Below are 26444 nucleotides of genomic sequence, written 5' to 3' on the forward strand. Positions count from 1 at the left end.
GCCCTTTACCCTGCCCCTTAGCTTTGGATTAAATTGTATTTTTTTCCATGTGTTTATTCTTTGATAAGCTTTTTTCCCTAAAGGAAAGCTTTGAGTAGCTTATTGGGGTGCTTTTATAAATGTGTGTTTGTATGGACGTGCACATGTATGTAATTTTTGTTTTCTTGGGATTGGGGACTTGGGAGGTTTTGCCCTTTCTTTCCCATGCAATGGGTCCCATTCTTAGCTGGCTCTTGGAAGTTTTTAACATCCCTTGCACTGTCATTTTATACAAATGCAGCCACTATTCTAGCTTGCTTTTTCTGGTTGCTTCTGGTTATGTAAGAGACTAATGCAGTATAATTTTAAATCCCTGAAGAAACCCTTCAGCAGTGCTGTGACCTCTCCCAGTTATGGTTCAGAGAGTTTTTCTTGGAATTGACCATGGGTAGGAGGATCCAGTTTCCTATTGAGATGTCCATGCCATGGATCCTGACAGATCACATCCTCGAGACCAAGGAGGCATCCATGATGGAGTAAGCTTCTCTCATCTTCTTCCCTTAAGGGGCTGATATGGGGTACTTGGATGCTTTGTCCTCTTACTTGTATTTGGTGGTGACTTGTTTTATAAAGAAAGAACACAAAGCAAAGTGACATCAATCAGTCAATCAACTGTACTTACCATATATGTCTGGGATTGTGCTGGGTACCAAGGATATAATTACAAAGAATGAAACAATCGCTACTTTCCATAAGATTGCAGTCTAACCCAATAGTGCCAAACTCAAATAGAAACAGAATCACTAAATCATCTGTAGTGATCCCTGAGGGCCACATATTGACTTAGAACATCATACATTAACATTATCTATGTTCTATGTTTTTTTAATATAGTATTTCCTGATTACATTTTCATATAGTTCAGGCCACACTCAAGGCAACATTTTGATGTCTTACTATTTTATTCATTTCTTGACAATGGAAATCACTCATGAGTCTGTTTTGTTTAAAACCATCAGATTAAGTTGTCTGAAGAAATGATGTGTTCCCCCAGGAGTTGAAATGATTGAAATATATTTGAGATTCACTAAACTCTGTTGTGTAAATTGGAAAACAAAGGAAAGGGAAAGCAGGCCCACCTAATCCAGAGATTGAATTGGTAAAGGGGAAGGTGTGCTCCCCAGGTATTGTGGAGGGAATGTTGAGATTTCTGTTCTTGTTATAGTTTTGCACTAAATATCCCTTTGCAAAAATCTTTTCAAAAAATAGAGGCAGCTGACTGGGAATATATTTGGGAATATGTGCCCTCAGTGGTTGTCATCATCTTAACTCAATTTTCTGTCGCTTATTAAAATAGCATCTATTCTTTGCGTTTATTTCTACTTCAAATATTAGCCATGTCCTTTTTTTCATTATACTCTTTTGGGAGCTCTGATAGTTTTCCCAAATGGGGCAAGAAAGAATATATGGGCATCGTCATCATAGCTGGCATTCATGTAACACTTTAATATTTTTAAAATGCCTTACAAATATCTCCTTTGATCTCACAGTAATCTTGGGAGGTGGGTACTATTATTATATCCATTTTACAGATGAGGAAACTGACCAATCAGAGTTAAGTGACTTGCCCAAAGTCACACAGCTAGTGTGAGGCCAGCTTTGAACTCAGGTCTTTCTGATTCCAAGTTTAGTGCTCTACTGAGTCACCTAGCTGTGCCTTTGACATCATTCAAGTGGCCATTCCATTTCCAAAGCTTTTCCACTGTTGGATGGGTCCAGAAGGCCATCACCTATTAGCAATCATAAAAGCTAAATAAACCATCCTAGTTGGAGTCTAATTCTTTATAGTTAGTCATCTCAAGCACTCTGCTAGGCCCTGGGACTACCAAGATAAAGTGAACCTGTCCCTGCCTTCTTAGAGGTGTGTTGGGTTATGGGGATATGAAGACATTGGGGTGTTCCATTTTTAAAAGATTCATTTCTTTCCCTTCTTATTTAGCAATAGATTAAGAATGAAAGCCAACTGTCTTAAGAGTTATGAGTTCATAAGAATTATTAAATGTGTGAATTAAGAATTATTTCATTGTAAGGTTTTTATGTAAGAGGTGACTGTTGTCTTGGTTGAATGCATTAGACGAAATTGAGAAAAATCCTTTAAAAAATTTATTTTTCCTTATTCCAGGTATGTTCTTTATTCCTTGGACCTGTATAACGATAGTGCTCATTATGCTTTGACCAAATTCAAAAAGCAGTTTCTCTATGATGAAATTGAGGCAGAGGTAAGTTGTTCTGTTTATTCAAATAGATTTGAATTCAACAGTAGTTGATTAAAGTTTATTCAAGGAAGTCAATGGCTTAAATATTTTCCAGTTGTATTTTAGTCTGGTTCAGGCAAATGTGGGAAGCAAAAATATCCAATCTGCAAAACAAACCACTGAGGCGGAGCTCCCAGCCAATAACTATTTATTAAAAGGACATGGTCCAGTTTCATGAGTGGAACCTCATGATACGCCTTTCCTCCAGAACCTTAGTTTTATAATAATTGATACCTATGTAGTACAGAAGATGAAAAGTAAAATACAGAGTCTTATTGGTGGATAGACCTATGTCTTGACCTTCCAGGAGAATTTTTGGTTCACGCTTACAGTCTATGACCAGTAGAGGATGTTCAAATGTGAGTAGAGCTAATGCCATTCCCTGGGCCCATATTGGGCAATAGAGAGCCGTGGGCAGCTCAGGCAATGCAGAGACAGGGTCACCCATTGGTTAAGGGCTCGTTGGCCAAGTGCCATAGGCCCATTTCCCCAACAAAGGGACAATAAGGGTGCAGGGATAGAACACAAATAGCTGGGGGACTTTCCATATCACTAAGTTGTCTTCCCCACCCTGGGCTTGGTCCCCTACTCAGCGGAAAGAAAGGGTGGAGGTCCTCTAGTTAGCTTCCTATGATTAAACAAGTGAACTTCATAACAAACAAGTGAACCTATAATCTTGTAGTTTAATGTTTTGGGGTATAATATAAGGAAGACTATCTAATCTAATCTGATTATTCCTAAATATATGTAACATATGTACTAATATTAATTGATTAGTATATTAGTAGCCAGATATATGTTGATGAACAAGTATAACTAAGATAATTCCTACTGAATAATACTGATTGGAATAAAATAGGAGTCTCAAAATCATTTCACATACAGCACTCAGGAGCCATGGCCTTCATTATATTTGACACATCTCTAATAGGGGACTGTCTCATTGCTGATCTGCATTGATTGAGGGAGTTTGCTTACTAGGAATTCCCTAAGGTGATGAGATCATAGATCCAGAAAAAACCATTTATTTAGTGTTTACAAATTATATTTGATCATTTCATGATCTTGCTTCTGTACTTTCTTCTGTATAACACCGTAAATTTAATGCTAATTGCTACCTTTTTTCATTAAGCCACAATAATTAATAGTGCTCCTTCCTAAAAGTTGATACTGACTTACCATAATCTGAACCAGATAGAGAATCTCTTGAAGATTCTTTTCCTTATTGAAAGCTAACGAATATAAATAACTGTCATGCAAAAATAACAGCTAATCCTTAAATAGATAGTCCTTTAAGGTTTTGACATACGTGATGTGATTGGACTTGTAAGATAAGTAAAGTGAATGTTATTTTCGTTTTACAAATAACTGAGACCCAGGGATATTGAATGACTTGTCCGATGTCACTGACAGAACCAGAATTTTTGAAATCAGCTTTTTTGATTGCAGCTCCAGTGCTTTTTCCATTTTACCATTTTGCCTCTACTAATGCTAGCTGTAGTACACTGTTGTTTGAGGATAACATGAGAAAATAGATCTGACAGTACCACAAAAAATTAAAAGTACTGAACATATATAATATGATGGTATCACATAGCTTGTACTCTTCATGTCTTGGAATTCAGTATATTGGTCAGTGATCTATAGTTCTTTTTTCAGTTGTCCTTTAACTGTATACTTTGAGGACTGCCTTTAACTATGGTTTCCTTAGCTATTTAAACATAGTGAATTATGTTCTATTGAATTGCCCTTGATTCTCTGAGTTTGGTTAATAATCATCCTCATGTATATCTTTTAAATTCTTTTCACAGACATTAAATAATAAATAAATAAACAAATAAGCAAGCAAGGGAGCAAATAAATAAAATGACATTAAACAGATAAATAATAATTAATTAAAATTAAATAATATTAAATAAAATTATACACAAATGCATATTTAAAGGCTGGAAGCTTTAATTTATCACTAACAAAAATAGGATCACAATCTGAATTATCTTTATTGTGATTATTTATCATGACTTAGAGTAACATGGCTTCTCATAATACAGTCGTTTGACCCAGAGATACCACTATTAGATGCATATCTTAAAGAGCTTAAAGATGGAAAGGCGTAGTATGTTGTTGCACTTTATGTGGTAGCAAAGAAAAGGAAATAAAGTAATACATATCCATCGACTGGGCAAGAGCGAATAAATTTTGGTACATCGAATGCCATATAAATAGGCAGTAAGAAAGAATGGACTATATGGAATTCAGGGAAACGTAAATTTAGATGAACTAGTGCAGAGTGAAGCAAGCGAAATGGGGAGTGGCAGGAGGTGCACAGCGAGTGTAACAAAGTAAAAGAAAGGAACAAGTAAACAAAGCAGAATGCTGCAGAATTCTGATGGCCGGCTTGGCCTCACGGAAGAGTTGAGAAAATGCACTTCCTGGCTTCAGAGCTGGGTGTGAAATTTTGCATCTGTTATCAAATGTGGTTGATACATTGACTGTTTTGGCTGAACCTCTTTTCTTTCCTTTAAAATTGTTCAAGCGTAGACCAACTTGGAGGGGGGGGGGTTGTGTGGAGGAATACACACACAAAAACCAATGTGATGGAACGACCAAAGACATCAGTAAATGCTAAGTATGTGAGAATTATAAGAAGATGAGCTCAATGGGGTTTTGGCCAGAAACCCTGAGGTTCTTCCTCTCCCAATTTGATTTTTTTTTTGTAGGTAAAGAGGCCATTCTCTGCCTCATTTCTTTCCTAGCCTTAATTTCTGAATGGGCATTGTCTCAGTCACACTGAGACCTGCTAAAGACCTTAGCTTGAAAAGGTCAACATCTCTCACTGCATCCAGGGCCATCTCCAGTCATCCTGATCTATATCTTGCCATTGTATCCAGTTGGTTTCTGAGGAGAAAATGAGGCTGGTGACTTTGCAGAGCCCTGCCTCACTTAAATCCGGTTCACTTGCATGTTGTGGCATCACCTCCCTGATGTCATGGTCCTCTTTGAGGAAAAAGGACGAACGACAACCATTGTTCGTACTAATTGTTAGTGCAGTTGGAATTTGCCTTTTTTGATATTTGGTTGTTGAATGACTTTAAAAGAGTTATTCTCCAAGCATTTCACAAAAATAGGGGGTCTTATCAGGAAGTAGAAATAATTTTCCAGGATTCTACAATAGATCATAAGAGCAGCTGCATCTCCTACTAGAATGATCATCCCAGCATCGTTTAAAAATAAAAGTTTATTGGATAGCTTTTGTTTTTACATCATGTATATTTCCCACAATATTCCTCCTCCAGCCGCTTTTTTAGAGCTATCCCTTATAATAAAGTACGAAGAAAGGAAGAAAGAGAAAAAAATTTCGACAAAACTAAACAGTGTATCACAAGTGTGATGTTTATGTGCAGTATCCCATTCCCATGGTCCTGTATTTCAATCAAGGAGAAGTGAAAGATGCAACATTGTATATCTTCTTTGGCATCAAGCTTCATTGTTCTAATTTCACAACCCTCAGGATTTACTTGTTTTTTCGGTTGCCATTCTTTACATTTGCATGGTCTGTTTTGTTTTCTTTTGTTACTTCCCTTTGCATCACTGCATATAAGTCGGTCCTTGCATCTCTGTGTTCAATACAATTGTCATTTCTTAATGATACAGTGATATTCCATTGTATTCATGTACCACAATTTTAGTTATTCCCTGACTGATGGGTAACTCTGTTTCTAGTTCTTTGTTCATCTTAGCATTTTCTCAGGCCCCCTTCTAACTTTCATATTCTATGACTTGTGGCCATATGATCTTTTGTGGGGAAGCATGGGGAGCACATTCCTGAAGCTCGTGTGTCTTTTCTTTATGTCTCCCTCCAACCTGAAACTTGGTTAAGGGGCCAGGGGGCAATGTGCCATTGTTAAGAAAAATGCCAGAATAGGATTCTGTACAATCTGGGTTCCAGTCCCAGGTTTGGCTCTTCCATGAACTCACTTTGTAGCTGTGTAGCTCTCCAGGACTGGGTTTCTCCTTTGTTAAAATAAAAAAAGTTAGGTTTAGATAATCTTTAAAGTCTCTTCCAACTTTAAAATTCCATAATTCCAAGTGATAAGTGGTGATGACTCTTCTTTTCCAGGAGGAAGCATGGTGGAATGGATAGAGTGGTGGACCCTGAAGTCAGAAAGAACTTTCTTATTCCACCTCTGACATTTATTAACTGTCTGATCCCCAACACATGACTTAATCTCTTTGCATCTCCTCTGCATCTGTATAAGGGAGCAAATAATACCTTATTGTACTTACCTTCCAGGGTTGACCAATGTCAGTGGATATTATTTGTCAAGACACTTCTGAATACCTCCTTAATGACAATACCTCCTTAATGACACACAATGAAGTGTGAATTTGAACTTTAATTGTTTTTTAACGTGACTGTTGTTGATTTACCAATTTAAAAATTTTAAAAACTTGATGCATATTTCTTTTTTTTCTTTAGGTGAATTTGTGTTTTGACCAGTTTGTCTACAAATTAGCAGACCAGATATTTGCGTATTACAAGGTCATGGCAGGAAGGTAAATACTAATTGTGTTTATGGCATTGGCCCAAGAAAACATTCCATTTTTCTTAGAATTTGCAGTTCGTTGGGTGACACACTTTTTGCCCTCTCCTTCTTATTCTAGTTTGCTTCTTGATAAACGGTTACGGTCAGAATGCAAGAATCAAGGAGCAACGATTCACCTGCCACCATCCAACCGCTATGAGACACTACTAAAGCAGAGACATGTGCAAGTAAGTGAATTTGTGGTTTTTTTTCTTGCTATAAAAGTATCAGTTGTTTCACACTTAGTATTGACACCTAATAGGTGTCAATAGATATAAAAATGGATATTGGCAGGGATTTTTGTGACTGTCTCTACCTGCATGGATAGTGCTTAAGTTGCAAAAACAATCTGTTTGACTGTGTCCATACAGTGAAATGTATCATATCTAGCCTTGGACTGGCTTCTGGGGGAAGTGAATATGAATTTTAAGCAGGGAGATCATACGTTGTGCCAAGAGTCAGAAATGAAGACCCTCTTGCCTTGTGGAGCCATTGACGTGGCTCTGGTATTGATTAGTATCAGTGCCCTCCTGGTCAGGGATTACCTGCCCCAGAGTTTGGCAGGTTCCCATGAGAAGCAGTGCTCGGGGTTGTTGGTTTCCCTTCTCCATGAGTCACTTGGAGGAAGTGGTTGGAAGACCTTCATGCATGAGTGATTGTGGGGAGAAAAAGAGAGCCCTTGTTTGGGCATTTCCCTGGAAGAAGATTCATAGTTAATATATTGACATATGGGAGTGACTCTGTTGTTTTATTTTTTCCTGTGACCTATTCATAGCTTCTAAGTTTATAAAGTTGACTTTTTGATTTCACCTCCCTACAAATACACGTACCCATTTGATGAATTTCCCTGTCACTTATTTAGTGTTCCAGCACCTATCAAAAATAAAAAGCTTGGAGGAGAGTCAGGGAAAACTATTAATAAGAGGCAGTGTGGCATAATGGGATGAGTATTGAACTTGGAGTCCAGAGATCTGGTTTGAATCCTGGATTTCTCACTTGGAAACTGTCGAGCTGTGAGCAGATGCTTTGTTTGAGCTTTGACGTATCCCTCTGGGAAGGAAGCAAGGAAGAAAGATAAGTAAAGAGAAGACACTGACAACCTTACTGTTAAGGGTTGTTGTGACTGAAGCACTTTTTCAATCTTGAAGTGTACTCTAAATGTGAATTATTATAATAATAAAAATATAATATTTTAATCATAAATATAAATTACTCTTGTTTTCTTACTCCCCTAGCTTTGATTATTCAAAGTTGCCATAAAATTGATAATTTCATTATATTACAATAATCATCTTAATAATACGACTGATAAATCATACAGAGCCATCTATAATGGAGGTCCAGTTATATCACTGTGTCAAACTGACTAGGAGTTTAGCGTTGTGGAAAGATACCTAGAATACTGCTTAAGAGGCTTGGGCTTTAATCCAGCTTTATACCACTCTATAGCTAGTTATGTAGTCTTGGGAAAATCACTTAGGGTCTAGACTGAGCTCACCTAAATTCCTATTCAAACAACTTTAAATAACAATTCAAAATGAATTTTGGAGTGACAGAATCTATAAGAGAATGAGGTGAAATAATTTTCCAGCCAAGACTATTTAGTTCAGCAGAAAAGGTCAAACCAATACAGGCCATGCCTCAACAAAGCTGGCCTTGGGAGCAGCTGAATTAGTTAGTGTCTTCCATAGCTCTCAGACAGTAAGGAGGTCTGACAACTGATCAGAAGGAGATTACAGGGGTCCCTTTGCTAAACCTAGAGGCAGGGCTCTGTTCCTATATGTGGAACCATGTCACAGTCCCAAGACGAGGAGTATTAGCATACCAGGGCTTGCTGCCACAGGGAAGCAGGGACTCTGATCACAGTTCCAGGGCAAAAAAGAATGATTGTGGTCACTCACAGACCAGAGCATAGGCCCGGTCAGTAGTAATATACTTCTTAGATCATGCCACTTTGGAAGAATTGAAAACTTACAGACCCCATCCCCAGAACTAGCTCCAAAAATAGCTACACAAAAAGCATGAAGCTTGGGACAGTACCTCCTTTTCCCTGGGAACAGAGCACAACTTTAACATAAAGTTAAAAGTCAAGAAATAGGTTGGGAAAATGAGCAAACAACAAAAAAAAGATCTGGCCATAGAAGGTCAATGGGGAGGATGGGGAGGATCAAAAGACATTCTCAGAAGAAGACAACAGAGTCAAAACTGCTATATTCAAAGCCTTAAAAGAAAAATGTGAATTGGTCTCACCCCCTAAAGGAATTCCTGGAAGAGCTCAAAAAGGACTTAAATTCAAATAAGAGTGGTATAGGAAAAATTGGGAAAAGAAATACAAGAATGATGCAACAAAATCCCAAGAAAAGAGTCAGTGCTTTGGTAAAGGAAAGACAAAAAAAATACTGGAAAAAAAACACCTTAAAAAACAGAGTGGACTAAATGGAAAAAGAGGCACAGAATCCACTGAAGAGAGGACCTCCTTAAAAAGCAGAATTGGCCAAATGGAAGAAGATTCACAAAAATTCACTGAAGAGAAGAATTTCTTAGGTTCTCAGCTATAGTAATGTAAGGTTAATAGGTTGAGAACACCAGAAAGCTTGTAAATCAAATGAATCTTTTATAGTCAAGTCACAAAGCATTTATTAAGTGCCTATTATGGGCATATTTATGTGTTTTGAGTTATTCCAGAAGGATTCCATCTTTCACCTAACTCTCACCTGATGCGCAGTGACCATACTCACTTCACCATCTTGGCAGACAAGCTAAACTAGGTTGAGGGTAAGCAGCAGACTTCAGATCTGTCCATAAGTTAGGGGAATGCCTACCCCCAGCATGTGAAGACTTCCCCAGGTGGAATAGGTGAATAAGAACAGTTTGTTCCAATGGCTATGAGCGGAGCTGAAGCAGGCAACGTAGAGTACTTCGAGCTTGGGCAGACAATGAAGATGCCAAGGTCATCCCCTGTGGCAAGGTCCTTCTGAGTTTGTCTTGTCACTGAACTCTTTGATGACCGGAAAAGGCTGAAGACTTTGTTCAACCCTGCCTCGCTTAAATCCAATTCACGTACAAGTCAAGACATCATTGGTCCTCTTTGAAAACAAAGGATGAATGACAACATCAGCATTCATTCAGCCATTTCAGGTTCCCAAGCTTATTTTTTACAGATATTAAGGTTCACGCTATCTCGGAGACTCCAACAGCATGTCTGCGAGGGAAGCCTTTCTTACAAAGGTGCTGATGATGGCACTGACATGGATTAGAACAAGTGTTCACTCTCTTGATCTCAGTGTACTTTTAAGACTGTATACAAATACCTATGTTCATTCTTATGAGTAACCACATTTAAACTGTAAAACTGGTTTCTTGAAGGATATCTAGAATACTTTTTTAAAATTGGTTTAAATTGGTCACTTTTCTTTCAGCTTCTTGGTAGGTCAATAGACCTCAATCGTCTGATTACCCAGCGTATTTCGGCAGCTGTGTACAAGTCTATGGAGCTGGCAATTGGGAGATTTGAAAGTGAGGACCTGACCTCAATAGTTGTAAGTGTCATTGTGCCATAGCATTCACTTGGGGTTACGTTACGTTGTTCATTCCCCTGACTCAGCTTCTTTTAGTAGTAATACAGTTGGATGCTCTTGTCTTTTTACATAATTTTTTTTTTAATTCCTTTTTAAAATGGCAAACGTAACAATTCTAACAATCAGCTAACATTCATTAAGTGCCAGGCACATTTGTAAATGAAAAAGAAGAAAGAGGCTTGTTTAAGTTACTGTGTTACATACATGTCATTTGTTTTTTAGAAAGTGTATAAATATCATATATGCACACATGCAAATATATGCACATGAATGTATACGTGTATATATGTGCATATATATGTACACATACATACACACACATACATATATGCACCCACATGGTATATATGTATGCATGTACATATGTAAAATTCAGAAAGTTAATAATGCAGCTTTATTTATTTGTGTCCTTTTCTGGATTTTTTTGTGGTCTTTGGTAGATTTAAAAAATATTTTATTGGTGTTCTTCTTTGTGCATATCTATCTCAGTCCACTAAACCCTGGGCCACCTATCGCTCTCCACCCTAACCTCACCAAGTATAAGTTGTTCTTTGTAGCAGATATGTATTGTTTAGGAAAAAGAATCAGCTTATTAGCTCTGCCAGAGAAATTCATCTCTCATTCTCCATCTCTGGTATGTTGTCTCTTTGTCAGTGGGCGGTGTATTTTGCAGCCATCCTATTGAAGTGGCTGAGATCCTTATCCCTAAGAGAAGATACCTGACAAATAGAAAATGGTGTTCATAGTAAAGTTGGATGTTTCAAGCACTTCCTTAATATCTGCACTATTTTTATTATAAATATATCATCCTCTGTAAAGGATAATGTCATGGTGTGTGTTGAAGGGAATGTGTTTGAAGGTTGGAATGAGAAGAAGCTGCAAGATCGTAAAGAGCTTTAAATGCCTGAGAGAAGAATGTACATTTAAACCTGGAGGTAATAGAAAGCTAATAGATTTTATTATGTTGGAGGTGGAAGGATACGTGGGAGGGAAGCGGTTAAGGTACACTTTAGAAAAATCATTTGGCAATTGTGTGAAGGACAGACTGGAATGGAGAGAGATTTGAGGCAGGAAATTCCATCAAAAAGTATTTCTTGCAACAGTCCAAGTGAGAGGTTAGGAGGGTGTGAACTAGGCTGTGTGAATGGAGATGAGAGGACATAGGTGAGAGATATAGAAAAAGAAATGACAGGATTTGGCAATGTAATGAATATATGGAGTGAGCAGGAAGAAAGCAATCAAGTATGTCTCCAGATTTCAAGACTAGAATCCCCTTAGATGGAAGCTCCACTTTTTGTGTCCTTAGGGTGTAGCACAGTACTGGGCACATAATAATGCCTAATAAATGTGGATTGATTGATTGGTGGTGGTCCTCTTGACAGTAATTAAGGAATCAGTTTATGGGGAAAAATAATGAGTTCTCTTTTAGAAATGTTGAGTTTGAGATGCTCAGGGGACGTTCAATTCGAAATATCCAATAGATGGTTTTTGGTACAGGACTGGAGCTTCAGAAAGAAAGATGAGGGGGTGTGTGTGCATGCGTGTGTGTGTGTGTATGTATACACATATACACACATACACACGTACATGTGTACATCTACATATATACACATACATGTGTACGTACGTATCTGGGAAGCATCTGCATAGAAATGATAGCTGAAACCATGAAAATTGACAAGCTCAGAGAATATAGAGAAAAGAGAGATCATTGCTCTTCAGTGATCTCTAAGGGTTTCTTGATATTTTTCTTCCAAGGAGACCTAGTTGCCAACTAAAACCATGAAACAGAACAGTTCTAGATTTCCTAATGAAACTGAAGATAAAAATGTATGGCTTTTTTCTGCTTGCCATTCTTATCGTGTAATCTCCTCATTCTTGCATGTGGGGTAGAAGAGTGATCTAAGACCCCAGTAAGTACATTGGAAAGAGAATTCTCCCGTAAACCAGCCTGAAGGTCTGATTATGAGTTTATTATTATCATTAAGATTGGTTAGGCAATACATAGTTTTCAGAAAGACATTTCCATGTTTTTCTTAAAACTACTGAGGGCAATTAGTTCACCAGGGGAGATTTTGAATGGGAAGCATTGTCGGATCTAGAGAAGCGTCCAAGGAGAATAGACTCGAAATGGTGTTTATAATTGAGTTGGATATTTCCAACACCTCCTTAATATCTGCATGTATTTTAGTCAGAAATATAGTGTCCTATGTAAGGAACAGTAAGTGCAAGTGCTTTCAATCAAGGAACTGACAATCTAGACCTAATTTCTTTAAGACAAAAAAGCAAGCTGTCTTAAGCCAGTGATAAATCAAATATTTTTAAAGGCTTCCTCCGTGTTTAGAGGTATAAATTATTTATATTGTCAGACTGAATTTAATTTCTGGGTCAGAATCTGCTCAGTAATATATAATTAAGTGACAGCTAGCTACCTTGAAATTTTGGAACTTGGTTCTAGCACCATATGATATGAGTAGGTTTATGCAAGCCCTAGTGTAACTTATAAAGTAGGAGTTCGTAAGCTTTTGTCCCACTAACTATATCTGAACTCCCATCTCTTCGTAGGGCTTGTAAATTTAAAATGTTTTTTACATCTATGTATTTATAAATTTGTGTATTTGCAAGTGTAAGAGCATTAGCTTGTAGGTCATCCCAAATAGACTTTGAGCCATATCCTGCCTACAGGCTAAAGTTTGCTGGTCCCCTCATATGGGATACCCTTCTTAAGTAGTTTGTCAGTACCAAGCCCAGAGAGAGAACAGGTTAAAAATATCTGTGTTTAAGAGAGCGTACGATCAGGATATTGAAGAATTTCAAAGGTTGCTTATTGCCAGTTAGTGTACAAATCCCAATCATGGCAGATTAGGTGGCATACTAAACTTTTCAGCTTTGAGTAGTCAAACACAACCTGATAGCTAAAACTTTAAGCCAGTTCTTTAAGCGTATGGTTCACATCATACAGGCACTGGATTTACTTGATCCAAAACTCTCTTTTCTGAATTACCTGAGGGCCATATCACTTACCCCATCATACCTAGGGATTAAGAAGTCTCTCTTCACTGTACCCCAAAGGATGAGCTTTTAGCATGTTAGAAATTATGGTTTAAAGTAAACTCCTTGAGGATAGAAAATGTTTTTCCCTTTGTTTATGTATCCTTCGAACTTTGCATCCAGTAGGTTCTTAATAAATAGTGGTTAAACTATCCAGATGTAAGGTATTTATTGTTATTATCAATATCAAGCCATATTCTGTTTCAGAATTTGTATTTTATTTTTAAGCCCACATTCTCTCCCTCCACCCCATTCCCAACTCCTCAAGAGGGCAACAAATATGATACCCATTATACATATGAAGTCATGCAAAACATATTTCTGCATTAGTCATGTCAATCCCTATTCTAGTTATATGTTCCATTTTTTTGTCTCTTTGTGGTCAGGAGCTGGATGGTCTTGTAGAAATAAACCGAATGACCCACAAACTACTGAGCAAGTACATGACCTTGGACAGCTTTGATGCAATGTTCCGAGAGGCCAATCATAACGTATCAGCACCATATGGAAGAATCACTCTTCATGTCTTTTGGGAACTCAACTATGACTTTCTCCCAAACTACTGTTACAATGGGTCTACCAACAGGTTAGTGTTATCTACTTTATGTGTCCTGACATTATCATACCAGATTTCTAAATGGAACACAGGTAGGGGAAGCCACTTGTTTAGGTTACTCATTTATAGGGACATAGTTAGAGAGCTGGAAGCAACTTCAAAGACCACCTACTTTGATTTTCTTGTTTTACATGAGACCCTAGGACATTAAGTGACTTGATTAAGAAAGTAGCAGAGGCACGGTTTGAACCCAGGACCTCTGACTCCCAAACCAGATGTCTCTCCCCTATACTTTGCTGTTTTCTATATTCAGTTATCAGCAAAGATTAGCCTGAAAATCAGAGTTCTCCAGGAGTGACCCTGTTTTTCCATGGTATTCCCCAGAATTTCCTTCCGCGTTTAATCATCTGCAGATAATAAACTTATTTCTCTTCTACTCTGTCACTGAAACAGTCAGAATTCCTTTGAAGTATAATTTGAACTCAAAGTAATACTCTGCCTTTATAAAGGCCTTTGCGTTGTACCTGTGGGCTTGTGTTTGGTAGGACTTTGCTTATTGCTTAGTTAGAAGTAAACATTGACTCTTTCCCCAATCTAATGCCAACTCTGTAAGTTGACGGTTAGCACAACTACTGACTAACCTAAGTTGAATGGCAGTAACTTGTAAAATTTTTTGTTTGGGATAGAGAATAAGGTAGGAGGTGCTGGGGAGAAAAGCTGTATTTGATTCAGTATCTGTATCTCCTTCTTGCTGTAGGTAGAGCTACCTTTGGCCATGCTTAGGAAGACATGGTAATTTAGTTTCCATAGTTAAATTTTAGGGATTTTCCTATTTCCCCTTTTACAGATAAGATTGAAATGAATGTATGTCTTCAACCCCCTCCTGTGCCAAGACTGTAAGCTCTTGGAGGAGGTGTTAATTCATTGGCTGGTATTTATATCTCCAGTACCTAGCACATCAGCTGGCACATAGGTGATTAATAAATGCTTGTTGCTTGATTAATTGATGATTTGTCCGAACTCTTGAGCTCCTTGTTACCTAGACAAGCCTGCCTGTGATGCTGAACTGCTAGCGTGGGACAAAAAGTATATGAGACTTGATTTATATTAGCAATTAATTCCATTGTGAAACTCCTTTTTCAGGTGCCTCTAGATGTCACTGTTAGGTTTTCTAATGGAAATAGTTCAGTCCCCAAATGTAATTAGATATAGCAAATTCTGTTTTGCAGATAACTCTATCTGATTTTAACAGTAAAAGCCAAATTAATGGCTGTATGTAAGCCTTGGCCGTGGGTAGGTGATAGAGTTGAACTTTCGTCCACATTTCTGTTTTGCAGAAAGACATGAGAGAGTTAGGGTTGTCCCTGATTTTCAGCACCGCACTGTTTACTTTTCCACTGTCAGGTCTTCAAGATGATTCTTGACTCTGAAGGGAGCCTCATGTTTAAGTCCCTGTGCTAAAAGAATGTATCTGATTTGGATAGTTAGGTAAATTAAGTTTATGGGCTAGCAGTAGTTTTCTTCTAGTTTGGAAAAAAACTTTTTCCTTTCTAAGTGGGCACACAAGCTGCCATTCTATGTGGTTTTCCATAATAACAATAATAGAATTTATATAGTCCTTCAAAGTGTGTAAAGAGCTTTTATTTGTTGCCTCATGACAACCCTATGAGGTAGGTGCTATTATTATCAGCCCCATTTTACAGATGAGGAAATTGAGACACAAGGTTAAGCAGCTTACCTGGGATCATACATTACGTATCTGGGCCAGGATTTGATCTCAGATTTTTTGACCAAAACTTCCACACCATTCCCTACGTTACCTATCTGCATGGCGTATTTTATTTCATGTATTCTTTATATATTAAATCTGTTTTAGTTCAGAAATTCACCAAAGTAATAAAGTCAGGGCTCAGACCCTTTGTGTTCAATGAAGGTCATTAGGCCTGAGGACTTCCAGGTGGAAATAGGGGACCGCTATGGCCTTTCCCCTCCTCCAACACTCTCATGGTTTTGCATCCCATTGTCATTTCATCCCTAGAATTAAAAAAAAAGGCTTTCTTCTTCCCTACTTTATTTGACATATGTGTGGGCTCTTTCTAAAACCACCCTTCTTCTGATGCCTGGGTGTTTCAGGCACTTGACAGAACTGTCATTTTTGTAGCTGAATTAGGAAAAGTGCTAAACTATCCATAGCAATCGAATTCAGAGAAATTGAGACAATTCAATACCTCTCTTGAGGAGAGGGGTAAAATTCTGTACCAAATGTGGCTTTCCTAAAAATAACCTACAATATCTGTCAGAAGTAAAGACATTTGACAGATAGAGATGCATATTAAAGAGCTTTGGGGAGGGGATTCTTATCTGCTTCTGAAGGCTTGGAGGAGTCTAATATAAAATAGCTTGGTACTAACATCATTTCACTTTTTCCTAAAATAATAATGAAGATAATAACTAGCATTTATATCTCACTTTAAGGTTTGCAAAGCACTTTAATATGGTATCTGATCATATCCTGGGATGTAGGTGCTATTATGCCCATTTTACAGGTAACAAAACTAAAGCAGATAGAGATGAAATGGTTTGCCAACGGTTATACAGATAGAAGGATCTGAGAGCAGATTTGAACTCTTTTTTTAAAATGGTGACCCCCAAAACTGAGGGAAGTACAGGTCATCAGATTTTTGAAGGCAAAATTTAAGATTAGCTGCTAGGTAAGAGTCTTAGGTAAATTTCAGAAAGCCGAGAACTGATGCTCATATTCCACAATGTTCCTCCTGATAACTTTCTAGATCTTAAGATCTAGGTTGTATTTTCTGCTAAAATGCTGCTGAGTGCATAGAGAGCTCTGGAAGATCCTACTAAGTTGTAAGGACTGTGTGGATAGACCTGTCAAATATTTTCAGATATTTACCAGCCTTGGTAAAGTTCGGAGAGATTCATTTTTGTGGTTCATCGCAGAGTAACAAATTGTTATGTCGCAACAACCCTGGAAGACTTATCTATTAAGTCCTAAAGATTTGATGATGCAGGTAGATTTGGTAAGTACCCAGGCCAATGAAATCTCACATACTTAAAAGTATTTAGGGAATCGTTTTACCTAGTATCCAGTAGAACAGTGCACAAGGGAGGTGAAAGGTGGAAAGGGGTTGGAAAGATGGAAAGTGAGAGAATGCGGAACAACTTTTCTTTTTTTTTTTTTTTAACTTTGGACTCAACATTCTTTTCCCTTCAGTCATTTCAGTTCTTGCTGAACCCACAAGTTTCTTCTGAAGAGAAATATAGTTGGATTAACGAAGCAGCTGCTTCTACCAAATTTTCCTCACTTATAGTATGCTCAGTCAGCCTTTGAAGGGCTTAATATGTTAGGAGTCTTCAGGAATAACTTGTGATCTGTTTAGAAAGTAGAGAGGACTAGAATTTCGTTTTTAAAAGTTTTCTGAAATGATTGAAAAAAGTCTTTTTGCTTTGCTGTGTACTTTTCTAAGGACTGAAAATTCCTCTAAAAAGGAGCTGGATGAGTAAGTGTAGAATAATTGGGAAGACTAACTGGTTTCTGAAGCATTCTCATCTGCAGATATTCAGGATTTCTTTATTTAGGTGTTTCGTCATCAGCATGCCAGTCCAGCAGCTTCTCTGGCCAGCTCAAAGCTTACCTGTATCACCATTGAAGGTGGAATTAAGCATTATTCCAATAATCCCACAAAAATAATTTCTGGAACTTAAGAATTTTTTTTTTTATTTAACTTTTAACATTTATTTTCACACATTTTTGGGTTACAAATTTTCTCCCCTTTTATCCCCCCCCCCCCCCCCCCCCCCCCCGACCCAAGCTTTCTAATTGCCCCTGTGACCTATCTGCTCTCTCCTCTATCCTCCCTCCCTGCCCTTGTCTCCGTCTTCTCTTTTGTCCTGTAGGGCCTGATAGCTTTCTTGACCCCTTAACCTGTATTGCTTGTTACCCAGTGGTAAGAACATTACATTTGGTCCTAACACTTTGAGTTCTAACTTCTTTAGCTCCCTCCCTCTCCACCCCTTCCCCTTGGAAGACAGGCAATTCAATATAGGCCATATCTGTTTAGTTTTGCAAATGATTTCCATACTAGTTGTGTTGTATAGGACTAACTATATTTCCCTCCATCCTATCCTGTCCCCCATTACTTCTATTTTCTTATGGTCCTATCCCTCCCCATGAGTGTCGACCTTGTATTACATTCTCCTCCCCTCCCCTCCCCTCTATCCTCCCCCCCACCCTGCTTGTGCCCCTGTCCCCCACTCTCCTGTATTATGAGATAGGTTTTCCTATCAAAATGAGTGTGCATTATATTCTTTCCTTTAGTGGAATGTGATGAGAGTAGACCTCATGTTTTTCTCTTGCCTCCCCTCTTTATCCAACCACTAATAAGTCTTTTGCTTGCCTCTTTTATGAGAGATAATTTGCCCCATATAACTTCTCCCTTTCTTCTCCAAATATTTCTCTCTCACTGCTTGATTTCATTTTTTTTTTTTAAGATATGATCCCATCCTCTTCAGTTCACTCTGTGCACTCTGTCTCTATGTGTGTGTGCATGTGTGCATGTGTGTGTGTGTGTATTCCCACCCAGTACCCAGATACTGAAATGTTTCAAGAGTCACAAATATTGTCTTTCCATGTAGGAATGTAAACAGTTCAACTTTAGTAAGTCTCTTATGACTTCTCTTTGCTGTTCACCTTTTCATGGTTCTCTTCATTCTTGTGTTAGAAAGTCAAATTTTCTTTCCAGCTCTGGTCTTTTCATCAGGAAAATTTGAAAGTCCTCTATTTCATTGAAAGACAATTTTTTCTCCTGAAGTATTATACTCAGTTTTGCTGGGTAGGTGATTCTTGGCTTCAGTCCTAGTTCCCTTTGACTTCTGGAATATCCTATTCCATTCCCTTCTATCCCTCAGTGTAGAGGGTGCCAGATCTTGTGCTATCCTGATTGTATTTCCACAATACTTGAATTGTTTCTTTCTAGCTGCTTGCAATATTTTCTCTTTCACCTGGGAATTCTGGAATTTGGCCACAATGCTCCTAGGAGTTTCTCTTTTTGGATCTCTTTCATGCGGTGTTCTGCGGATTCCTTGAATATTTATTTTGCCTTCTGGTTCTAGAATCTCAGGGCAGTTTTCCTTGATAATTTCATGGAAGATGATGTCTAGGCTCTTCTTTTGATCATGGTTTTCAGGTAGTCCCAGAATTTTTACATTGTCTCTCCTGATTCTATTTTCCAGGTCAGTTGTTTTTCCAATAAGATATTTCACATTATCTTCCATTTTTCGAATCTGCGCGGTATGTTCTGAGATATCTGTCTTTCTCATGAAGTCCTTAGCGTCCATCCGTACCATTCCAGTTTTGAAAGATCTATTTTCTTCAGTGAGCTTTTGAATCTCCTTTTCCATTTGGTTAATTCTGCTTTTGAAAGCATTCTTCTCCTCATTGGCCCCTTGCACCTCCCTTGCCAGCTGAGTTAGGCTAGTTCTCAAGGTGCCAATTTCTTCAAGATTTTTTTGGTTCTCCTTTAGCAGGGAGCTGATCTGCTTTTCATGCTTCTCCCTCATCCCTCTCATTTCCCTTCCCAGTCTTTCCTCCACCTCTCTAACTTGATTTTCAAAATTCCTCTTGAGCTCTTCCATGGCCCGAGCCCATTGGGTGGGCTGGGACACAGAATCCTCGATTTCTGTGTCTTTGCCTGATGGCAAGCATTGTTCCTCCCCATCAGAAAGGAAGGGAGGAAGTGTCTTTTCTCCGAGAAAATACCCTTCAATAGTTTTATTTCTTTTGCCTTTTCTGGGCATTCTCCCCAATCAGTGACCTGACCTCTGAATGTTCTCCTCACACCCACCTCGCCTCCTGGTCCTCCCAGCCAGCGTTTGGGGACTGAGATTCAAATGCTGCTTCCCGCCTTAGGGTTTTTGGTGGGGGCAGTGCTGCTAATCAGTGTGAGAATTAAGTTCAGGTGGTCAGGGGCAGGGCCGCCTTTCTGGCTCAGTTCCCTCAGGGGGTTTATGCACAGACCTTCCACAATGGATCCAGGCTCCCGCCCGTTTGGGGAGCCCCTGTCTGTAGCCGCCTCTCAGCTTCTATCTCCTGGGGGGGCCCGAGCCACGGGGGCACCCCACTCCCCTCTCAACCCGCCAAGGGGACTCTCTCACCTATCCCCGTCAGTCACCTGTTGGTGGGGGGGCTTGTGCCGCGGCTGGAGATCCCGTCTCTGGAGCCTTCTCAGATCTGCGCCTCTCAGAGCCGCGGCCGCCACAGGTCCGGGCTGGGCTCCGCGTCTGCAGTGCGACGGACCTTTTGCGAGAGGTTTGCAGGTCCCTCTGTGGGTGGGGGAACCCGCGTGGCCGCTGGAGATCCCGTCCCTGTAGCCCTCTCGGATCTTTTCCTCATGGTGTCGTGGCCGCGGCAGGGCTGCCCTCTGCTCCCCGTCCCGGCGCCCAGTCCATGGCGCAAAGGACCCCCGCGAGAGGTTTGCAGGTCTCTCCGGAACAGAAATCTCCCTCGCTCCAATATTCCGTGGTCTCTGGGTTCAGAATTCGCCCTGGGTCGGTCCCCTCTAGCCGTTCTGTGGTTTGTGGGTTCGGAGCTATGTGTATGTGTGTCTTTCTACTTCGCCATCTTGGCTCCGCCCCCTGGAACTTAAGAATTTAACACTGTTCAGATGGCTGACACTTTGGATCATATAAAGCATCCTAAACAAATTTTAATTTCAGAGCTATAGCATCATGATCTTTTGTCAGAAACTAACCTTGATCATGAAGTACCTAGTACATCAATCAGCAAACATAGCATCTTCTCTGTGTTGGGAGTGTACTGAACTTGAATTCCTTCTGAGACAGTGTAGGAATTAAATTTTATATGTAGCATTACTTACAGTTGTCTTGCCTTCAGGAACATCTTTGCTTTGTGATTTTTTTTTTTTTTGGCTTTAATTTTCATTTTGTTGAGCTAATACAGAGATGAAGCATGAAGCAAGATGTCCCTATCACTTGCATTGTCAATTTCTTGTCAAGTGTTGCCTTGAACTTGAGAGTCTCTGTAAATCTCGTGGAGGTTTACAGTTCCTTTAAAATGAAATCTTATGGCTACCTTTTTTTTATTACTGAAACTTAAAAATACAATAAGAAAAGAAAAAAAACGTTATAAACTTAAATATTGAAATTTAAATACAAAATAAGAAAAGAAAAGAAGCATGTCATGGGCACCGCAGATCGTAAGAGAGAATTCAGAATACGTAGAAAATTTCCATTTCAAGAAAGTCTGTATAATACTACGTGTTGTGTTTAGAGTTGTCATTTTTTTCTTTGCTTCCTTGTTAGTTTTCTTTTGTTTTCTGCTATGTACTTTTTATTTCATTGTTTTCCCTTCCCCCCAGAAAGCTACAATTAAGCACAGATATATTTATATATGGATAAAGATACACATATACATGCATACATATATGTACACACGCACACACACGTATACACACGCACACACACACACATACTTTCCCTAACAAATTCTGTCTTTGTTTTTATGTTTATTTCTATCTCTTATTTCCTTTCCCTTCTAACTCCTCTACTTTACTTCTACCCTTTACCTAGTCCTCAGATTACTTAACCTACGGGCCCTCCAAGGATCTTTCCCTTGTCCTCCCATCCCCATAAATCTAAAACCTTTCTATACCCCCATTTGAGCAATACTCCCACCCTCCCCTCTGAAGATTCTCCCTTATTCCCCATTTCTGTTAATCTAAACATCCTTCTGTACCCCCTGTCTTTTAACCTTTTCCCTCATCTTCCCTTGTAGAGATCCTTCCCTTATCCTCTCCCTCCATCCCTTAGCATTTTATTTTTTTCTGAATTTAGAAGACTGTGTTATACTCTTCTACATATATATGTATTGTACATATATGTATGTATCATATATGTATTGTATACATGTATTGCATTTATATGTATATGTGTATTGTATATATGTGCATATATGTGTGTGTATATCTGTATATATGTGTGTATGTATGTATGTATTGTTCCCTCTTGAACTCATTTCCAGTGAAAGTAGGTTTCCATAAGTACTAACCTTCTTCCCTCATTCAATTCTCTGTGTTGGTTCTTCCTCTCACACCTCATTTATATAAAATAGTTACTCTTTTTAGCTGTTTCTAAATAGTTTTACTTTTTAAAGTCAAACCATACTCAGGTCTACCCCAATCTTTCTTTCAAACTACCCAATTACTAATAACGATCTTAGACATGTTTTACATTTTATATACATAAAAAAGTTAAACAGTGTGTCCTCATTTGAGTCCCTTGTAATTAGTCTTTGGTGTGTATCTTATATTTCTCTTGGCTCTTGTATATCAAATCTTCTATTAAGTTCAGTTTTTTTTTTAATTGATAAAGTCCTGAAAGTCTGACAATTCGTGAAATGTCCATTTTTTTTTCATTCAGGATTGTTGGGTATGATATTTTTGGCTAGAACTCCAGTTCTTTTGCTTTTCAGTATGTACTGTTCCAAGATCTGTAGGCTTTTAGTGCCACTGCTGTTAAGTCTTGTGTGATTCTAATTGCCATATTTGAATTATTTTTGTCTTGTTACTCATAATATTTTGTCTTTGAGCTGGGGGTTTTGGAATTTGACTATAATATTCCTGTGGGTTTTCTCCATACGATCTCTTTCTGGTGGTTATCAGTGGATTTTTTTTATTTCAACTTTCCCCTTTTGTTCTAATGCTTCCGGACAATTTTCTTTAATTATTTTTTTTATTATTGTATCAAGATCCTTTTTTTGATCATAGCTTTCAAGTGGTCCAGTTATTCTTATGTTTTCTTGATCTGTTCTCTAAATCAGTTTTTTTAATGAGATGTTTCACATTCTCTTCTATTTTTTCATTCCTTATATTTTGTTTTACTATTTCTCGATCTCTTATAACTTAGCTAGCTTTCCCTTGCCCAATTCTGATTTTCAAGGAATCATTTTCTTCTTTAAGATTCTGGATCTCCATTTCTAAATGGTTGTGACTATCATTTTTAATGCCCCTTTTGATGAAGAAATTGTTTTGCTAATATGATCTGTACAAGAAATTGATACACCGAAGTCCTACACATGTATCTTCCTTCCTTCATTTCTTTTTTTCATCCTTCTTCTCCTTCATTCACTCCTGTCATTTCAGAGATTAAGTTTTTGAGGTTTTTTTTGTCAAATGTACTGTATTAGTTATTTTTCAAAGCCTGTAAAAGTCAAAATTTTGCAACATAGTATGATATGATGGATAGAGAGCCAGCCTCTGAGTTAAGAAGGCCCAGGGTTTGAGTCCCACCTCAGACACATACTGTACATACCAGCTATTTTAAGTTCTCAGTGCCTTGGAAAATTTCTAAGACTGTTAGTTGCAAAACAAAAAACAAAGAAACAAAAAAACCAAAAAACCCAGCAAAAAACCTTTCCTCTTTCTACAATAGTAGAGTAGTTTTCTTGCTGGAAGTTCCCTATTCTAACGAAATCACAGGTCTAGACCTCTTCACTCCCTCAAAGAAAAAAAAGTTAAAAAAAGAATTCAACCCCCTCATCCTTTCTTCTTCTTTACTGGTTCAATGCAAAGTGTGTATGTGTGTGTGTGTGTGTGTGTGTGTGTGTGTGTGTGTGTGTGTGTGTGTGTCTGTGTCTGTGTGTGTGTGTCTGTGTCTGTGTGTCTGTGTGTGTGTGTGTGTCTGTGTGTCTGTGTCTGTGTGTGTGTCTATGTGTGTGTCTGTGTGTGTCTGTGTGTGTGTGTCTGTCTGTGTGTGTGTGTCTGTGTGTGTCTGTGTGTGTATGTGTCTTCCAGAAGTGTGGGTCTGACCATGCCAATCCCTATTTAGTAAACTCCAATGGCTTATGACCTCTCAGATCAAGTATACAATGGTCTGGCTTTTAAAGCTCTTCGTAACCTCACATCTTCCTGACTTGTTCAGTCTTTATATACCTTTCTCCTGCATCACTCTGTGATGGAATGATACTGGCCACCTTGCTTTTCCTCACACAAGGCATTCTGTCACATCCTTCTCTCCTCTCCTCTCCTGTCCCTTCCCCTCTCCTCCCCTTCCCTCCCCTCTCCTCTCTTCCAAGCAGTCGGGGTTAAGTGACTTGCCCAGGGTCACATAGCTAGTAAATGTCTGAGACTCAATTCAAACTTGGGTTCTCCTGACTCTCGGGCCAGTGCTTTATTCACTTAGCTAGGTGCTCACCTCTCTCTCCTGGCTTTCCTGGTCTCCTTTAAGCTTCAACTAAAATCCTACCATGTACAGGAAACCTTTTCCAGTTCCCCTGAATACCAGTACCTTCCCCTTGAGATTGCCAGCGGTGTGACTTGTCTGTGTCTTGTATGTGTACATGTTTGTATATTGTCTCCCTCTTTAGATTTTAAATTTCTCGAGGACAGGAACAGTTTTTGCTTTCATTGTAACGTCAGTGCTTATTAGCACATAATCAGCACTTGATACATGTTATTGGACTTGATTGCAAATCCTGCTTGAAGTAAGAATCATTTTTATCACCAGATTATAATGGCTGTTATTGTTGTTTGGAGACAATAGATTCCCTTATGAGGAAGGATATTTTCACAGTTATTAGGGAGAATGAAAAACTTTGTATTTCCATGCTCCCACTGCTCACGATTTGGGGCATTGGTGGCAGCCAAGACTGCTTTGGCCCTTGAATGCTTTTGTATTTATTGGTTCTGTGTTGAACCCAGGGCCATACAGCAGGGCATTTTAAGAGCCATAGGCAAAAATGGATGCCCATCAACACAAGCACCACACAGCAAAATAAATAAATGAATCACAAGGTCATAGGAGGGACCTAAAAAAATCTGGCTCTGCCCCTTCATTTTACAGAAGAGAACCTGGAGCCCTGGAAGTTCAAATGACTTTCTTTCTCTCACACAGGTATTAACAGGAGAGCTGGCATTCCAAGCCACATCCCCTGCCTCCCGGCCCAGTCATTTTCTCACTGTAGAGCACAGCCATGTGCATTTTTTTCCCTAGTAGTTTTCCTGGGAGGCTGTAAATGTTCATTGGTCCCAGAGTCATCCTTAGCACCTCATTATGTGTGGGTCCATTTTTATTCTGTTTCTTCCACCCAGGAAATCTGAAAACCTAAAGAAGTAGCCAGGGCAGGATTATAGCAGTGTGAAAATAAACAATTCTGTATACACATACACATATAGATATACACATACATAATATGAATATAAATAGTATATCTTGTGTATGTGTGCACATAGTATATACATGGACATATGTCATATATCCATGTATATGTTATGCATACATAATATTCTTTTTTAAAGATTTACAGAGCACTAGATGTAGATTATTGTATTTGATCTTCACAACAATCCTGGGAAAGTATTACAGTTATTATTTACCCTCTTTTACAATTTAGGAAACGGGCTCAAAGAGGGTGAGGGGGGCAGCATTTGAGGTCAAAAGATCTATGTTCAAATTCTGTTTCTAACACTACCTGTGTGACCTCAGGTAAATCACTTAACCTCTCTGGGCTGTAGTTTCCATATGTATAATACAAAGAGGTTAAGTCAGCTGGTTTCTGTAGTTTCTTCCAGCTCTAAATCTCCCATTCTGTGATCTAGTACCTGTGTGACTTTGGGTAATTCACTTCTCTATGGGATTGATTTTGCAGATCATAATAGCTAACATTTATATAATGATCCCTATGTGCCAGATGCTGTTCTGAGTTCTGTACTATTATTTTTCTCCTTTGAGCTTCACAGCAATATTAGGAAGTAGGTACTGTTACTGTCTCCATTTTACAGATGAGGAAACTTGAGGCCAGCAGAGATTAAATGACTTGTGCAGGGTCTCACATTTACAGCTAGTAAGTGTCCGAGACTGGATTTGAATGAAAATCTTCCTGACTCCGGGCCAAATGGATTAGATCAATCAGTCGGCAAGCGTTTATCAAGTCCCTGCTATGTGCAAAGCACTATATTTAGCACAGCGGATACAGAGACAAAAAATGCCTTGTAGTCTTTTAGGGAAAACATGTTTATTTGCAAGACATCTATGAGGTAAATACAAGGTAATGCTTGTGAGAGTTTGTAAAAGGCAGCAGCCCCGGCTGGGACTGGGAAAAGGCTTCAGAATATGGCTCTCATGTGGAGCTTTAAAGGAAATCAGGGGTCCCAGAAGGCAGAAGTGAGGAGGGAGGTTTCCTGCAGGCAGTGGGTCTAGTTTGTGGAGGTTCACTAGTGATGTAAAACCGGGAACAGCATGTCTACAGAGTGCCACGATGTCCAGGTCAGCAGCAGCACAGAGTTTATGGAGTTACAGTACCATAAGGCTGGAGGAGTAGTGGGTCACTGGCGTTCATAGTCTCAAT

General features: G+C 38.8%; 1 protein-coding gene across 4 annotated transcripts in view; it reads left to right on the forward strand.

Moving 5' to 3' along the window:
• Positions 1 to 26444, forward strand: part of CYFIP1 (cytoplasmic FMR1 interacting protein 1) — a 179358-nt gene that overhangs the window by 92747 nt on the left and 60167 nt on the right. For all 4 annotated transcript variants that reach the window (XM_072614557.1, XM_072614556.1, XM_072614555.1 and 1 more), the window contains 6 exons: positions 359 to 515; positions 2162 to 2258; positions 6775 to 6851; positions 6960 to 7068; positions 10300 to 10419; positions 13896 to 14095. In XM_072614557.1, the coding sequence (XP_072470658.1) occupies positions 359 to 515; positions 2162 to 2258; positions 6775 to 6851; positions 6960 to 7068; positions 10300 to 10419; positions 13896 to 14095 (760 nt within the window). The remainder of the gene's footprint in view (positions 1 to 358; positions 516 to 2161; positions 2259 to 6774; positions 6852 to 6959; positions 7069 to 10299; positions 10420 to 13895; positions 14096 to 26444) is intronic.

The sequence above is a fragment of the Notamacropus eugenii genome, chromosome 5, assembly GCF_028372415.1.
Source record: "Notamacropus eugenii isolate mMacEug1 chromosome 5, mMacEug1.pri_v2, whole genome shotgun sequence".
Lineage (NCBI taxonomy): Eukaryota > Metazoa > Chordata > Mammalia > Diprotodontia > Macropodidae > Notamacropus > Notamacropus eugenii.